This window comes from Taeniopygia guttata, chromosome 2, assembly GCF_048771995.1.
Source record: "Taeniopygia guttata chromosome 2, bTaeGut7.mat, whole genome shotgun sequence".
Classification (NCBI taxonomy): Eukaryota; Metazoa; Chordata; class Aves; order Passeriformes; family Estrildidae; genus Taeniopygia; species Taeniopygia guttata.
The window spans coordinates 138,794,922-138,812,348 of NC_133026.1; the positions used below are offsets into that span (position 1 = coordinate 138,794,922).

General features: G+C 38.0%; 1 protein-coding gene across 5 annotated transcripts in view; it reads left to right on the top strand.

Moving 5' to 3' along the window:
* Positions 1–17,427, top strand: part of COL14A1 (collagen type XIV alpha 1 chain) — a 111,341-nt gene that overhangs the window by 49,426 nt on the left and 44,488 nt on the right. For all 5 annotated transcript variants that reach the window (XR_012054263.1, XM_030266617.4, XM_030266616.4 and 2 more), the window contains exons 15-25: positions 377–503; positions 1,377–1,516; positions 4,167–4,299; positions 5,441–5,512; positions 6,250–6,401; positions 9,094–9,223; positions 10,242–10,364; positions 11,696–11,845; positions 12,456–12,572; positions 14,408–14,554; positions 16,817–16,891. Coding sequence is in view for 4 of the 5 variants with exons in the window: in XM_030266617.4 (XP_030122477.4) it covers positions 377–503; positions 1,377–1,516; positions 4,167–4,299; positions 5,441–5,512; positions 6,250–6,401; positions 9,094–9,223; positions 10,242–10,364; positions 11,696–11,845; positions 12,456–12,572; positions 14,408–14,554; positions 16,817–16,891 (1,366 nt within the window). In the remaining variant the exon portion in view is untranslated. The remainder of the gene's footprint in view (positions 1–376; positions 504–1,376; positions 1,517–4,166; positions 4,300–5,440; positions 5,513–6,249; positions 6,402–9,093; positions 9,224–10,241; positions 10,365–11,695; positions 11,846–12,455; positions 12,573–14,407; positions 14,555–16,816; positions 16,892–17,427) is intronic.

A 17,427-nucleotide genomic window follows, 5' to 3' on the forward strand; every position in this document is an offset into this window, starting at 1 on the left:
GACAAATGTTAAACATGAGGGTTTTATGCAGTGATTGTCTGTGGTAAGGGGTTAGGTTTAATAGCCCAAAAAGGCTCCTCCTTCTGGGTTCCTGAACATGCACTGCTGATGTTAGCTGAACAGCTGGGCTTACCAAGGCTGAATTCTCCTTTTATATGTTTTCCATAAGTGGAAAATTCTCATTTTTTGTAATTTTTCTATTATAACTGGTTTTATCAGCTTTGATGGACCTGAGTTTATGCTTGTTCATAGTTTCACTGAATTTCTCTACTAATTGCATGACATTCTCCTTCTGTATCATTATTACCCAGAAGAATGTCACACAATGATAGTGTATTGTATGGTCAATGTCTACTGAAAATTATGCTTTCTCTAGGTGGAAGTTGGTCGTGTTTCAACCCATACTCTCAAAAGTTTGGCACCCCTTACAGAGTATACTGTTGCTCTTTTCTCCCAGTACGATGAGGGCCAGTCTGAACCACTTACTGGCAGTTTTACCACAAGTAAGTATTGCTGGACTTCTGACGGCTTTCCAAGAAGAAATTTTATACTTCTTATGCTACTCGAAAGTAAGATTAGTTACAGCAAAGGTCTCTGACTGTGAATTCAGATATATGGAATGCTTTCTGTTATTTTCATTGCTGCTCTTGGCTTCTTTGCTCCCTTACTATGGGGCCAGTTGCCTCTTTACTCACATGAGTAATCTCTTGACATCATGAAAACATCTCCACAGCTTTCTGAAGCATTATTCAGTGTGATGGCATTTGTATCTCCAGATGAAGTGTGATGAGTTTTGAATCATACATTTAACCACTGAATTATCCAGGCTCTAGGGGGTAGAACCTTATATACATACAGAGGAACTACATCAAAAGGAGAAAATATAAGACATTCAAAGTTCCTGTAGTTTGTTTAACACAGTTAGAGTTTCTGTAACTGTAGTTCTGCATTAAACGAATGGCTGATGACACATATCAGTGCTTTCCAACAATAATGGGAAGAGAAGGATAAGGTGGAAGAGGATGGGAGAACATACATGTATGGAGCAAGATGTTGACACATGCAAAGTGCAAGTGAAAATGTACACAGAGTCTGGAAAGGGCAGAGACTGGGACTTGGCTTTGAGGTACTACAAAAGAACCTGAGCAAAGGAGATGGACTCCTCATGCAGCTCATGCAGCTCCTTCGGTGGAAAGAGGACAAGGAGGCCTGTCCAGTTAGAATAAAGAATCTATTCCCTAGTGCCTTTGGTGTCCACCTCCCCTGTACACTATTGTAAGAAATTGCAAGTAAAATGGTATGTGCCTAATGTTGCCATCTATGGAAGTGCCAGAGCATAATTCACTCTCACTTTTCTTGTGTGTAATATTTTCCAGAGCGAGTTCCAGCTCCCCAGCATTTGGAAATTGATGAAGTATCAACAGATAGCTTCAGGGTCAGCTGGAAGCCCACCTCATCAGATATTGCTTTTTACAGATTGGCATGGATTCCTTTGGATGGGGGGGAGTCTGAGGAGGTAAGTTGCCTTGACATCCTGAGGGGTGAAAAGGAGGGAGAATTCCGTTCTGAGGACAACTGTGCAGCAACGTTTGCTAGTTAAATATGGCCAACTGACTTACAGCAAAATCTGCCCCACTGCAAAGCTCTTGAAACAAAAATCAAACCAATATTCCAGTTTTGTTTTGAAGAGGAAATAGGGAATTGTGAATTTTGTGAATAGTCATTCTAATCTGTAATGTGCCAACAGCCTTAGAACTAGTGTTGTTATTTGGGGCCCCTTCAGTTTTTAGAGGTTCACGTTCTTTACTTTGATGTGAAGATGATGATGGTAGCTCAGCCAGAGTAGTGATATCCTCACATAAAGCTCCAAGTTTGTCTAATGTTCTGGCCACAGTAAAATTGCCTCTGAAGCCTTATCAGGTAACATTACAAAGGGAAAAGTGTACACATAGTTAATTTATTTGATTGTTCATCTATTCCTCTTTATGTTTTCTCTTTTTTTCCTCTAATGATGTATTTTTTGCATTAAGCCCTTGTACACCTTTTCCATCAGTCTAAATTTTAAAACTATTTTCATCCCTTTAGCTTTTCCTTTTAAATTTTCTTTTTTCAAAGTAGACAGACACTTTCTCTTCTTTCTCAAATTTTCATAGTCTGTCTCATTTCTTCTTTTTCTTTATTTATTAACTCATTATTTTGGCTTCTTTTGTACTTCTCAGTCTTAAGTGACTCTCAAGCATCTTTCTCTCTTGGCATCAGAAGTGTGTGGAGAGGCCACATCTGCAAACTGTTTATCTGGGTATAGAACTCAGGGGGAAAAATGACATTTCCCACCTGGCCCTAGGTTTCATGCATTATTTTGTTATCCATTAGGGCAGAAGGCAGTCATTATAGCTCAGGTAATGTGTCATTTTTTCTGTAAATTTAGCTTAGCCTGATTATTTTCCTCTCTTTCACCTAATGAGAGGTAGTCATGCAAGAAAGAGAGAAATTAGAGGAGTGAGCAGAGAAAAGGAGTTGGCAGATGAGTGAATACAGGTCATCCACTAGCAGTTTCTTCTGCAGTAGATGAACTCATTTGTTTCTATTTCAGTTCTAGTGAGTAGCTGCCAGTGAGAGCTCTCAAGTCACATTTTAAGTGAGATTTGAGGTATCTGTATTCTTTCAGCGTGAGAATAAATTATCAAGAAATATTTGAACTGCTAAGGTTCTACTTGTTCACTGTGTTCACAAAGAACAGCTGGAGGCTTTAATATTTTAGAATGTTGAGATATTAAAAATGCCCGGGCTGCTTTGCTGTTCTCCTTGCATGACCTCTCCAACAGGGTCAGGCCTAGGATAGCACAATACCTCCAGGCTGTTGCCTCTTTAAGCTTCTTTCCCAGCTAAGTGATCAGTCACGCAGAAAAGGACATGCACTCCCTCCTTCTTTCTCCCAAGAGCCAACTTGTCAATTGGCTGAGTGGGGTCAGGGGACGGTGGTTAATCACACACCTCTCATCTCACTTCTCCCTCTCTGCTGATGGGTGTGGAGCCTGCAGTCAGGTGTTAGCACTAAAAAGCCAGAATAAATTTAAAGGGGACCTTTTATTTCTAGGTTACAGTAGAGGATGCATGCTGTTGTACTCGTGTGCTTGTTGCTGCTATTTGTCCTGCCTGCTTGAAAGTTCAGCACTTTGTGTTGTTTTTTGTAGCTGGGAGGGGAGGGTGAAGGAAGTGATTCTTCAGAAATTATGCCAAAGTTGAAAAGAAAGGCATTACATGCACTTACTTAGTATACAGCTAGATTCACTCAAAGCTTAGTCCTTAAATTTTCCCAAGAAAATCTGTGCCAGAAAGTGTGCAGCATGGGATGCCTGATCCATTACTTGATAGTTGTAGAAGGCATGGCCCCAATTTATTTCTTTCTGGTTTTCTTTTTGTATTGGAGTTCAGAAGGTCTGCAATTGTGTTATGGGTCCTTTTTCCCCATGACCAACTCAGGAAATCTCCTGTGACAATTAAAAGAAGGAAGTGTGATTCACTGTTTCTGCAAACCTCAGTGGCAGATTTTATGCAGGACATGTCTATTGTTTGATTTCCATTATAAGTCTAACTTTGATGTTGAGTATACTGTGACCACGTTTAAAATCTTGTCAGTGTTAACCCAGAGAAAGGTTGTTTTGTTGTAGTATCTGTTTGTGTGACCTGAAAACTATTCCCAAAACTGGCCAGCCCATTCCACCAGAATTACTGCTCAGGCTCCTGTACCTTTTATAGTTCCTTTTGTTCCAGTTCCTCCCAGCTGGTGATCCCTTCCAATAAAATAAATGAAACACACAAAAACCTGAACTGAAACCTGCTTACAGTTTACACTGCATGTCAATCTTCTGCTGCTGTCATACCTAGAAATGAGGAAAATTACTATTTAAAACTTCACACTATATAGCAAACTAATCAGCACATCTCTCCTAATCATCAAGTCTGAAGCACATGTTCTTTCAAGTTCCATTCAGAAGTGTGGAACCATAACTGATACTACAGTTCTGGTATTGAAAAAGCCTTTTTAAGGCAGGGCAGATAATTTATTTTAAAGGAAAATAGATTTTCTGTCTTTAATTTCAGTCAATTCATGTAACATAATCAGATGCAGAACTGACACTCTTCAATCTTGCTGTGTAACTTAGGTTGTCATAAATGGAGATGCAGACAGTCATGTTATAGAGGGTCTCTTGCCTGACACAGAATATGAAGTTTCTCTGCTGGCAGTTTTTGATGACAAAAGTGAAAGCGAAGTTGTTGCTATTCTTGGAGCTACATGTAAGACAAACTCTTGATTGTAATTTTAAAAAATGTTTAAGTGATTTAAATTTGAGGCATGCATCTTATATATAAAACATAGTTCATCTTGGGCATCTTGGGTAGCTATAATATTGAAGAATGTGCTGGTTCAGCACCAAGGCTTTGCTGACTAGTTTTTGCTTTACTAATTTAATATTATGTGATAGATGGCATTGAATCAAAATAGTGGTTTGGCTCCCTTTCTGAGATACAATATTAATAACCTTTGGATCTGGGTAGATATTCTTCCATCCTTCATTTTAAAATTTAGTCTTTGAATGGGGTTCCTTATGAGGAGATACATCAGATTTTGGAAAGAATTTGCGTTAAATGTTTTAAAGTAAATGATTTACAGGAATTTCACTTAAGATGTTTGGCATTTTCAACATACTCCCTTCTTATTTACGTAATTTATAGTCACTAGAGGTGAATTCACTCTCGGCTGAAATAATGGTCCAAAAAGCTTACACAGGCCTCTTGTGACATTGACATGAAAGCAACAAAGATAAAACTTGATAATCATGTCCAACTTATTTTATAGTTTATTATCAAAACAGTAGCCTGTATTTCAGGAAGATTACTCTATTTTCTTTTTATCAGTAATTACTTGTATAAGTAAACAACTATATTTATGTGTAAATTCTAAATTTTATTTGTTTTTTGTAATTAACTGCAGACCTAATTCTAAATCTTCTGTTAAGACAAGAAGCCCACACCTATCCAAATTACGTTGATACTTCCCAGTGTTGCTTTCTGTTTCTTTACATGGACAGAAGTAAAACACCCTTATAAAACTTCCCATTTAATTAATCAGACAACCTTAACAAATGGTCAAAGTGGAAGTCTATTATGCATAGTTCAGCCAGAAATTTATGAAAATATACCCGTTATTATTTGATTATACAGTTTGTGATTATGTCTTATCTGCAGATCTAAATGCTAACCCTGCAAATATATATGCCTAAAGTAAACTAAATGAATAATTCCCTTGTAGTATCTGAAATGTGTGGGATACTTGTAGATGTGAGCACACAGTTTCATTGTCATAGTTAGACATACAAGAAAAATGCTGTGAGTTCCATATTGGTTGAGCTGTTAGTGACTGAGTCCTGTTTTCCAGCTGCAAGTGCCACCACGGTGCCCAGCACGGTGACCACCACCAGTGCCACAGCCCCTGAGCCCAGCACTGCAGGTAAGCTGGGCAAATGCCAACAGCCCAAATCCGAGTGCAAAGCACCGAGGCTGCCCACGGGCACCCCTGGGCTGGGGGCAGAGCTGTGCTGCTGCTGAGGGTGCCCCTGAAGGGAAGGCAGGTCACTGCTGAGAGGTGCCCACTGTGCACACTGTGCTGCTCTGCACCCCCTTCTGTGCCTGGCCAACCTCCCGCACAGACCATGGATGAGGAGCCAACCTCTTATGCAGGGCAGGGACTCTGAATGGTACCTGTGGTATTACTTAGGAGTACAGAGAATGATTTGGAAAATTCACCTAGAATTTCTCTTTCCCTTTATAAATGTGAGACTGGGAACTCTTTTCGAATTTTGCGTAGTTTTGAGTATTCTCTTTCTTTTCCCAGTAATTAGACAATTGACTTTTAATGAACAGCATTTCTGGGTTATTTCCCTTCTGTAGCATTCTAGCTTGGATTATTTTAAAGTTCCATAAACTGAGTAAGATAAACAAAGCAGATGGGATATTATATATTAATAGAAGTGTAGGATAGCTATTATTATAATAAGTGATTACAGTTTTTATATTTTTAAGCCCAAATATGACTGAGCTATATGGTTTTGCCTACTGTGGATCTTCAGAGCCACCATGACTTCAGGAGAGCTTGCAGCTACTTGATGATACTCAGCAAAATATAAAAATGGTATTAAATCTAAAAACACAGTAGAGAAAATATTAATTAAATATCTCTGGGTTTAGTTTTTCGAACAGGAGTCAGAAATCTTGTTATAGATGATGAAACAACCTCAAGTCTGAGGGTGACGTGGGACATTTCCGACTACAGTGTTCAGCAGTTCCGAGTGACCTACCTCACTGCAGAAGGTGACCGTGCTGAGGAAGCAGTAAGAATGGTCTGTATGGGTTTGGTTATTGGCTTCACAAGCTTCTTTAATAATTGCTAAGACATGATGTCTTCTTATATGACAATTTTGTTGCAATTAGTAAAGGATCAATATTTGATATTACTGTGAGCTTGAACTTCAAAGTTCTAATTGCACAGCACGTGCTGCACTGCAGGCAGCAGCAATTGAATGTAAGATCAAGGTCATCACACAAATGTTTGATGAGCTCACAGTTAAAAGAGGAGCTGGCTGTCTCTTTTGTCCTGTACTTTTTAAAATTCATACAAGTTGGATTTTTATTTTTAATTTTATTTTTTACTCCTAGTCATTATTCTATCCTGAGATTGTGTTTTAATGACACTTAAATATTTGTACTGTCTTAAGCAATTTTTGTTTCCCTCTCCCTCTCCTTCTTTTAGTATCCAATGACTACTATGTTAAAATGAAATTAAAACTGTAAGAAAGGTATTAAAATTGTGACTATCAAAATGACAGTACAGCTGACTCAAAAGTTCATTAAATAAAATTATAAAACTGTATTATTAGGTAGGTGTCTTGGCTCTATTGTCACAAATTATTTAATTTTAAATACACTCTCAAGCCTTATTATCTTTAGTCACAATTCAGCAAATAGATTAACCACATTTCATCTTTGAAATTAATCGGGCTCATAAATACTTTACTGAAAAAGGATTTATGTAAGATTATACTTAGAATTTGGCACATTTTAATTGAAGGAGTGTATTTTATCATGTGGCTTCAAGCACCTGAGGAGTGCTCAACAGATGTCAATAAAACAACACAGATGTTCAATTTTAGGAGATTGTTTATATTCTTAGTACAATTTTTAGGCAGAAACCAAAAGTTCTGTGGAATTTGGGCTTACATTTTCTATAGCGTGACAGTTCTGTGGTGAGTACTTACGTTTTTGGCTCTGATTTCAGTGATATAAGTTTCAGTTACTCCTCCCTGTCCATAAAAATATTAATAAGCTTTATAATTCCTGATGCAATTGGCTGAAAATCAGCGACTAGAAAATGTAATAGAATACAGAGGGGTCAAGCTCTAAATTGCATGTGTGTTCTTGAGTGTGCTGTACATACTGGAAAGATCAAATTTTTTCTCTTCTTTAAAGCCAAAAATGTTTCTCACTGCTGAAAGCCATGTTGATCTGTGGAAGATTATGCACGTGTGGAGAGGAGAGCTCTCAATGTTTGCATCCACTGTTCTAAAAACTCAAAAAATTAGTTGGATTTTTTCAGAAACTTGGTTTGTGTGTTTTGAATACATGTGTACGGAAGAGGAACATGGTAATCTTTCAAGAACATTTATTCATGGTTTAAGTTCAGTTTTGATCAAAGAATGAAGCACTTTGACAAGTATCAACACCTGGGTGCACTAGATAAATTTCCTTCTTTGTATCAGTTGCCAAAACTAGAAGTATTTTGAATGAATCCTGGAGGGTTAAACTGTTGAGACCTTTCATGAGGATATGCTTCAAACCTCTGCCATCATCACATGCATCAGTGCTCTTTGAAACAACAAAAAGCTTTTATAGACCTATTTTTTTTGCTTTTCCCCCATGAGTTTAAAGGGTTTATGCTTCTCTCAACTTCTTGCCAAATCCTTGTAGTTGCTGGCTCAGGTGACAGATTCACACAATGGACTTGAGCCAGGGAATGTCCAAAATGTGACGTTGGACCCTGGGACTTGCTTCCAGCAGCATCACTTCAGAGCACAGATCTCTGCACTGGAAACATAGGGATAGTTTCTCTTCTTTACCATGCCCATACCATGTAATGTAAGTGGCTCCCATACAGGCTTGGGAAGCTCCCTGAGATTAAATTTTACTGGTGAGTTAAGCGATTGCAAGGCTTTGCTTGGCACTCCTGCCACCACTATTGTGATACTGGTTTTTGAGGCTCTAGCTAAAATACAATAATCTATTCAAGAGTTTTAGAACTATCTGTTTATAGGGAAACCTGTCACTGTGCTTTGTTCAGCAGGCTGAAACATGTACTCTAAACAAATAAATTGTTTGGAGGAATTTCTACAGCTGCTCTACTACCAGGTTGTCTGGTTGGGTTTTTCTTGCAGATCTTCCATGTTCCCTGGCAGTTTGGGATCCTGTGGTATTTGTGGGATGCCATCCTACTTCCTCTCCTAAATAGCTGCCTTCATTTACTTGTCTCCAGACTAGATGGAGACAGGAAAAACATTTTTTATTCCTGCTTGCTCAGTTCAATGCTTCCAGATCTCATAACCTGATTTTCCTTCCTCCCAGGGATGGAGGATTTTTGTCTCCAGAGAGCAAAACAATCAGGCTTTGTCACCAAGCTTTAGAAAATCTAAATATGTCCAGAATAAATGCATCAAGAGGATGTATTTTGTCTATACAGTAAAATAGTATAAGTATTTATGATCCAAACAGTACCAGTGGTTTATGGACCTGCAGTGGCTCATAGGTTGAATATAAAACAGTGTTATCCCATAGGAACATTTCCATTATTTTGTTTTGGTGTAATGGTAGATAATGGTGGATAATGTAGTGATTTTATTTTACTGTAGAGCATCAATAATATTTGAAAATGCAAGCTATATAGCAATGCTAGTGGAATGTGTTGTCAAAGACTATGTAAGATAAAGTGGTTTGGCTCTAGTCATTAAGCTTGATTTGTTTCTGCATTTTCTGGCCCTCCAGGTAATGGTGCCCGGCAGACAAAACACTCTTCTACTTCACCCTCTGCTGTCTGATACAGAATACAAAGTTACTGTAACCCCCGTCTATTCTGATGGGGAGGGAGTCAGTGTCTCAGCTCCTGGCAAAACCTGTAAGTACAAACTTTCCGCCTGTCTTTGGCCAGGACGTGCATGAATAAAGGCTTACTCTTTGTGGCCTTTTTCCCTTGGCTGTAGGAATGTATTTTAGGATAAATGTGGGCTTATTTTGCATGACTTATATAACTCAAATTTTAAATTAATCTCAGTTGATTGATTTATAAACAATGGGTTTCTTCTAAAAGACAAGCTCTATTTTATATTCAAATACTCTGAGTTTGCAGAAACTTGTTCAGTAATAGAGCTGGTAAATGCTTGATAACCAGCCCACCAAGGGCAAGCCAACTAATACAGAAAAAAGTAAACAAAACCTGCTGAGATGGTGTTGAACCAACCATTGGACTGTTAGATTTTCTTTTGTGTGAGATCATTGCTTTCTAAGGGTCATTAGAAATGCTGCTGAACTGTTTATAAAAAGTGATTGCATTATCTCCAGAGTTCTGACCAAGTACCAAAAGATTAATCAGCTGTAGCTTAAGCTTCCTCTCTACTGTATATTGTAAAAAATCCTTTCATTGTGCACTTGTAGTCATGATAGTATAATTTTATTGAAATGTTCTCCTAATTTACATAATTTGTCTTAATTGAAGTGCTATTTATGCAGAGACTTAAATCACTTGTAAATAAGTCCTTTGATTCCATCCTACAGAATTAAGTGCTCAAAAGACCATGATTTATACATTAGTCAGCTTCGATTGGAAGAAACTATACAATGTATAATTATCTCTAAATTACCTTACATTTTTAGGAAACAAAAGTGAGATTTTTTTAAAAGAAATGTAGGAACAAATTTTGGAATTAATTCAAAAATTCATTATTTGTTGATCAAAGTTTGTGGTTAATTCATTGAGTAATACAAAGAATGAATTTGATTAAGAGTTTCATCCTGATAATTTTACATGTAAATCTGAGAGTAATGGGTATCACACTTTTTATATCTGCATATCTTGATTTTTCTGTATAAACTTGTATGAGCTAAACTTGTAAAATCCCAGTTTGGTTTCTTTTCAGTGCCCCTGTCTGCTCCCAGGAACTTACGTGTCTCAGAGGAGTGGTACAACAGATTACGTATCAGCTGGGATGCCCCACCTTCAGCAACAATGGGTTACAGGGTTGTCTACAAACCTGTCAACAGTGAGTTTTTAAACTGATTTTTTTGGGGTTATGTCTGACTGAACATTATTTTTCACTCAATTTTGTTCTTAAAACTATCAGTTGCAGCTACAGCCTTGAAAGTGTTATTGACTTTGGTGCCTCATATTTTTGAATATTAAAGTTTGATAATCACAGAATGATGCAGGTTGGAAAGGATCTCTGGAGATCATCCAGTCTTCCTCATGAACAAGACAGGGTCAGCTTGGAACAGGTTTCGGTGAACCCTGGCCAGTTGAATTTATAATATCTCCAAGGATGGAGATTTTTAAACTTCTCTAAGTATCTCTCCCAGCTTTTGACTACTGTCACTGGCAGTGGCTTTGCTAATATATGATAAAAATTTTCCATGTTGCAAAATTTGTCTTTTTTCTTCTACATTTTCCTGTTTGCCTCTGAAGACATTCTGTCTGTATCTTCTCTACCACCTTGCATAAAGTAGGTGTTGGCAGCATTAGATTTCCCCTTAGACTTCCCATCCTAAGGCTGATTAATCCCAGCTCTTTCAGTCTGTGTTTTTTCACTTTATCATGACTCTGTTGCAGAGACTATGATTGTTTTTTCCTGTTCCTCTCTTCTGTATTCTACTGTTTTTCAACTTCACTCCCCTCACAATAAAAGGTTTTCACTTCTTCTCAGATACTTGACATTTTATGCATTGTCCATTTTGTGTGTGCTGCATCCTTTGCCCGCCTGTACCTTGCAGCTAGACATGACATCCAGAATCCTTCAAATTTCTTTAGAAAAACAGGATTCTCTATTGACAGCAAATCACAGATGTGTGACCATTAAGGGACTAAAGTACTGTCCAAAGGCAATACTGCTGACTGGTTTCTGAAGTGTATCCAGAACAACTGGGGGAGATGATGAAGGAGCTGTTTGAGATTCTGACTTGGGAAAGTTTCATTCTTTTCTATTTTCATTATCATTTTTGCAGTTTTAAATGATGCTGTTGTATAAGAAGCCCTGAGTGACTGTAGTGCTGGCTGGCATCTGCTGCCCCCCATGTTGGTCCTGGCACACGATCAGACTGGGGAGGTATTTGGCTGCCCCTTTAGAGCAGTAGTAATTCACTGAAGCAGAGCAAAAGGGTTTTAATAGAGCCAGTGTCTAGCTCTGCCTTAATGAATCCCACTGCTGAACTTCCCAAGTGTGTTTGTTGTGTCTTCTTTCCATGCAAGGATTGAAAGAATGTCTTTCTATTTGTGTATGGTTACAAAAAAGGCAAAAATTAGTAACTTTATGAACACTTGTAATTTTTTCTAATTGAGTGGATGAGCAAATTATTTTCTAATCTATTTCATTTTTTGCAGCTCCTGGTCCTGCATTGGAGACTTTTGTAGGGGATGATATTAATACTATTCTCATTCTAAATCTCTTCACTGGAACGGAGTACAGTGTTAAAGTATTTGCTTCATACTCAACAGGCTTCAGTGATGCCCTAACAGGCGTGGCCAAAACCTGTAAGAATGATTTCATGCTGTTCAGATCTCTACCAGCTGGGTTTCCTTACAACTGTGGCTTTCTGCAGTTCCCTGAATAAATTTTCACGTGGAAGAGTTTACTTTGTTTTCCTGAAATGAAAGTCTCTCTTTGAGGCTATACCAGGTGTTTAAGTGTTCTGCTGCATATTAGCAAGATAGGAATCATAAAGCAGATATCATTTATGAGCCAAAAATATATTTGCCTAGTAGTAGATGTAAATTTCCTTCATGAAAAGTCTATTTAGTATATTTTTTCTAGCTCCATATATAAGATTATTTGCTCTTTATAAAGCTAAAGCAGAAATTCTGCTGTTATTATGATACTTTTATACTTATTTGTAATAACTAAACTTTTTAGCAGTGTTCATTATTTAGATTTAAGTAAATTGCCTAAAGTTCTAAACTTTTGGTTTTAAAGTTCATTGCTTTTCAAAATTCTTCTTTTAGATTTTCTTGACGTTTTTAAGCAGCTATGGACATTATTTGTTAAAAATGAATCGGCACTGTTTTCGCTGTAATAATTTTGTCATTTTTTTCTTTCATGTCTTATTAGAGGTATAAAACTAATTTTGTCATATTTAATTTTCAGTGTATTTGGGAGTGATGAATTTGGATTCCTACCAAGTTCGCATGACAAGTCTGTGTGCTCAGTGGCAGCTTCACAGACATGCTACTGCTTACAGGGTAGTTATAGAGTCACTCGAGGGTAAGTTAGTAAATAATTTGATCTGCAGCTACAGCCCAACCCAGAGAATCGAATTGCATAGAAATTGTATGCAGTTAGACCTGTAGACTGGCTTCTGAAGTACTGGAAATGATGGACACAAGAGAGGTGTGTACACAGTGACAGTTTCAGAGTGGGGTAGCATCCCTGTCCTCTTATGTCAAACATGTTGATAGCTTGTGCATTTTACATCAGGGACTTGATCTATCAGTAGGAGAAGGGTGATTACCTGAGTTTTTCACTCCTCACTACTGTGAGGAACAGAAGATGGATAAAGATGAACTGAATGCATCAAAGTTTGTAACTATACCACCAGCAGTAGCTTTCTATGATTAGAACAGACAGGAGAAGAGGGCAGACAGGTAGCAAAGCTCTGAATGAATCCAGACCATGCCCATAGAATCAGAACAATGTCCACTTTTGTTTGTTCTCATTCTATTGGTCTTTCTTTGTAGTTCCTAGTAGTAATGTTACTCATATGGATAAACATGACACAGTTTTATGCAGTCACACAAGAAGTCTTGATGCTTTTAGCACAGCGTATCTAGAGGGTAAATGACAGCCTCTTCAGCCTCACTGATTGTCAGGTGTAGCCAGAAGGCATTTTGTGACTGTTTGTGCAGAGCAGCTCTCTTATCCCAAGCAGACATCAGCGCTCTTCTGACTGGCGGCAAATGAAAACCTTGGATAACTTGAGAGAAGTGCAGTTAGTAACACTTAATGGGCTATGTTAAAGGTGTCATGGACAGTGACACTGATCATGTGGCAGAAAAGGCATGACCTTTCTGTGCAATGGCAAGTGGATGGTGATAAGGTTTATTTGAAGCCCTGAAATACAGACAAGCTATTCAGATAGCAGAGATCTTGGCTCACACAAGACAGCACAGACATACCTCTCATTTGGGAGCTAGCCAACACCCTACTTTCCTCATATAGAACTGCCAGAATTGTTTTAGCTGAGCTGAAAGCACCTAAATATGAGCAAAACAACCTAGAGTGTGAACAAATGTTTCTTAATAATATCTATCCTGCAGGGATTTGACTGTCAAATTGGGTGTGTGTCTGGTTCAGGCAGTCATCAAATATTTTTACACTAGTGTAACACCTGATAAGCATTGAGTGGCTGTTTGTAATTTTTTATACACTCTGTAAAATGTGAGATCAGTTGCTTGTATTTCACTTCTTCCTGATGCAGATTTTAAATAGTGATAAAGTTTTTCTTGTTATTAAAACATGCCTTATGCTATTTCCAGTAATCATCCTTTTTCTACTGTCAATGTATTTTCCAATTCAGAATTTATCACAATCAGTTTTGGAACCCTGTAAATGCTATCCCTTAACCATCTTGCAAAGTGGATACTAGTGAAAGCTGGACTATGATATCTGGTTCAGTCTCTTTTGTTGTGCCCAAGCACATTATACATACAGAGAACCAGAGACATAGACAAAGGATGCCATAGAATTTCATAATGCAACAATTTCTAGTTAGACTTCATAATTTAGGACTAGATCCAAAGCCTGTTCATGACAGTGTTAGTGATTTTTATTGCCTTCAGTGCATGGGGAAAAATTAATCTTTCTTTCCTGAAGATGTTTGAAACATTCCTCAGCTCCTGCTTAGTTTGAGGAATGAAATGTTACAGAGACTTCTGCACAGAGGTCATTTTCCAAAAGGAAGGCAGCATGTAGTTTATTGACTTATGCCAACCTCTTACTCTTCATATGCTGTCATGTACTCTTCTTATTTATGATTTAAATCACATTATTCAATAAAACAGTTAAAAAAAAAGTTTTGATGGTTTCTTCTGTAATTCCAGATGGAAAAAAGCAAGAAGTAAATCTTGGTGGAGGGACACCTAGACATTGTTTCTTTGAGCTGATGCCTGGAACCAGATATAAAATCAGTGTTCATACACAGCTTCAGGAGCTGGAGGGCCCTGCTGTGAGCATCATGGAGACAACGTGTGAGTAGAACAGAGGAGACAGAGTTCAGCCAGCAGCAATAATGTTTGGTTGCTTTTCTTGGGTTCTGCCCTTTGCCCACACATGTGCTATTCCTACATTTTCCTTTAGCTGAGCTATTAATTTTCCAAGTACATTGTGACTCCTCCACAGATGTGCAGGATTCTTACACCACTGCTGTGAATTAATTGTTAAGCCACGTTCAGCAACTCTATTGGACTTCTAATGAGAGTGACACAGGGAGGATGGTTTAGTTTTTTTCATAAAAAGTCCCACAGGGGTATACTCAGAATATCTATGACCTTGGGAGAAAAAAAAAAAAAACAACAACAAAAAGACAAACAAAAACAACAAAACAAAACAAAAAAACAGAAAAATGAGCAAACAGAGAAAGTTTTGTTCCTGCAACTCTTGTTATTTAGTAAAATTAAGTAGTGTTTGAATAATTTACAGTTAAATGAGACCTCAAAACCCAATATATTTAAGTATTTTGAAACAAAAAAAAAACCCCAGACTTTCAAATTATTAGTTGTAGTAATACGAGACAAGCAAAAATACCCAATCCTCACAGCTGTTTATGAAGGCAAGATCCTGCTGTCATGAACTCAAAATACTGCAAAATAAAATATGGGACTACTAGAATGAATATGTTATCTTTTTTGAGCCCATTTCCAATTTCAGCATTACCTATCTTCTCATATTATATTGCTATACACCACAATGCTGTTCCCTTTCTCTCAGGGTAGAAAGTGTTTGTACTTTTCTTCCTTGCCTCCCACATTTATGGTTTCACATAGGAAAAACTTGCACAGGTGCATGACTCCAATTCCTCCTAGTCCAGAACTCATTCTCTGAGCAGTGAGCAGAAAGCCAAGCTTTCCCTGCTCTTTGGGGAATTGTTTTTAGTGTACTCTGCAGGTCCGGGAGCTAGGAGACATGAGGAAGAGTACACCTTGGGCCATATGTCCATTTGAGAATGATGGTTTGTGATAATTTCTCTAAACTATTGTCTCACCTTGGAGGGAAACAGTCTTCAGGATGACCTGCATCTCTTTGGTGCTGAGAGCAGCCTTTAAAGTCACCTTACAGAAGCTGTGACCCTTTTTTAGTGGGTCTGGTCCTATATTGCTGTGGCCATGGATGTCCTGGGCACCACTTCTGTGTAGGTGTCTCAGTCCCAGCCCTTTCTGTTGCTGAAGCCATTGGGAAGCTCCCAATCAGCTACAGTGGGATGCAGACATGTATTGAATACTGTTGGCACTGATCTTTCCCAAGTGTAGGTTCCTTTTCTCAGGCTGCCCTATCTAACTCTCTCCATTGCCTATAAATGTAACTTAGGTGTTACAGAAAATAAATTTAGTCTTACTTGAAGGACTGATGTTCATAAGAAGGCACCTGTGCCTTTTTATGCTAAATGCATTGAATGAAAATGGGATTAAAAAACCCTTGAATGAATGTGGAAGCTTTTTCTCCCATAGAGTTGTGGAAGTCAATGCATGTTCATTTTATCTCTGAGAGTTCAGCTGGGCTGTATTGAAAGGTGCTAAACAAAGCTGTTGCATTCAGAAAAGCTGTCAATTCACCTAGGTCACTGCAAGGTTGAAATTCCAATGTCAATTTTCAGGAGAAGAGTGAGGGGCACTTTCAGAAACTATAAAGCAACTTTAGTAGAAGTTGCTGCAGGCAACAGAGCCACAATCCTGTTAGAGTTGGGGTCAGAGCTGCATTTCTGTCTGGAAGCATAACAAGTTCTTTGACCAAGTTCAGAAAAGTCTTCATCAGGGCAGACTGTGATCTGCTTTGAGTGGCTTGCTTTTCCTCTCTGTCTTTGCATTTTGGATTGTAGGACTAAGATATTCTTCCTTCCAGAGTGAATAAAAACGTACTTTCTGTTACTGAGGACTCTTGTTGAGAAAGGAGGACATAGACCTTTTTCAAAATGAATTATGGGTCCTAGGTCAAGAATAGTGCTGACACATAGTCTGCTACACTGAAGAATCTCAAAAAGGGGCAGTTCCAGTAGTAGTTCAGTTTGTAGTATTGTATCATTCATACTGCATATACAGGCAATAATTGTTTTGCATTAGAAATACTCTCTTTCAGGTGACATTTCTTGTGTGCACTCACCTACATTTATCTCCAATTGCATAACTAGTGGATTAGGGATAATTAATTATTTTCATGTGGAGATGAATAGAAAATGCTGTTTATTAAGGATATTGGGCTTTTATCCATGTTTGAATATTCGTTTTTTTATTCTCCAGTACCATTTCCTACTCAACCACCAACAACACCTTCAACACCACCTCCACCACCTACAATCCCACCTGCAAAAGAGGGTAAGTGCTACCTATGTGAGTTTATAGTAATTTTAAAGTGTTGATGCAATGTTTTTCTACTTCTGACGGTATTTTAGACTTGTGGGGAGCAGATCCCACAAGGCATTCGCTGTAGAAACACTATTAAGGCAGCTGGCTTAAATTTAATGAGCCAAAAATCTGACCTCATTTTGTACTGTTAAAATTTGCTGAAGGGGTGGTTAACATATGTGACACTTCCTTTTTCCACAACTCCTAAATTATACATATTTTGTAACTGAAGCAGACAGTTTAATTATCCTAGGATAATTGAATTTCAAAAGCAGCATTATTTTTAAATATGTCTACTTTAGGTGATGTGAAAAATATGGGCCATATTCAGACTCACCTCTTTAAATGCAGACTTCCTTTTATCATTTGAAAGTGTCACATTTTGTACAGAGGCATATAATATTTCTGTGAGAGGAGCATTATTGGTGGAGACTGAGGATCAAATACATCAGCTTGAAGTCTGTGGACCAAACTGATGTATAAATGGAGACTTTAACCCACAAGTA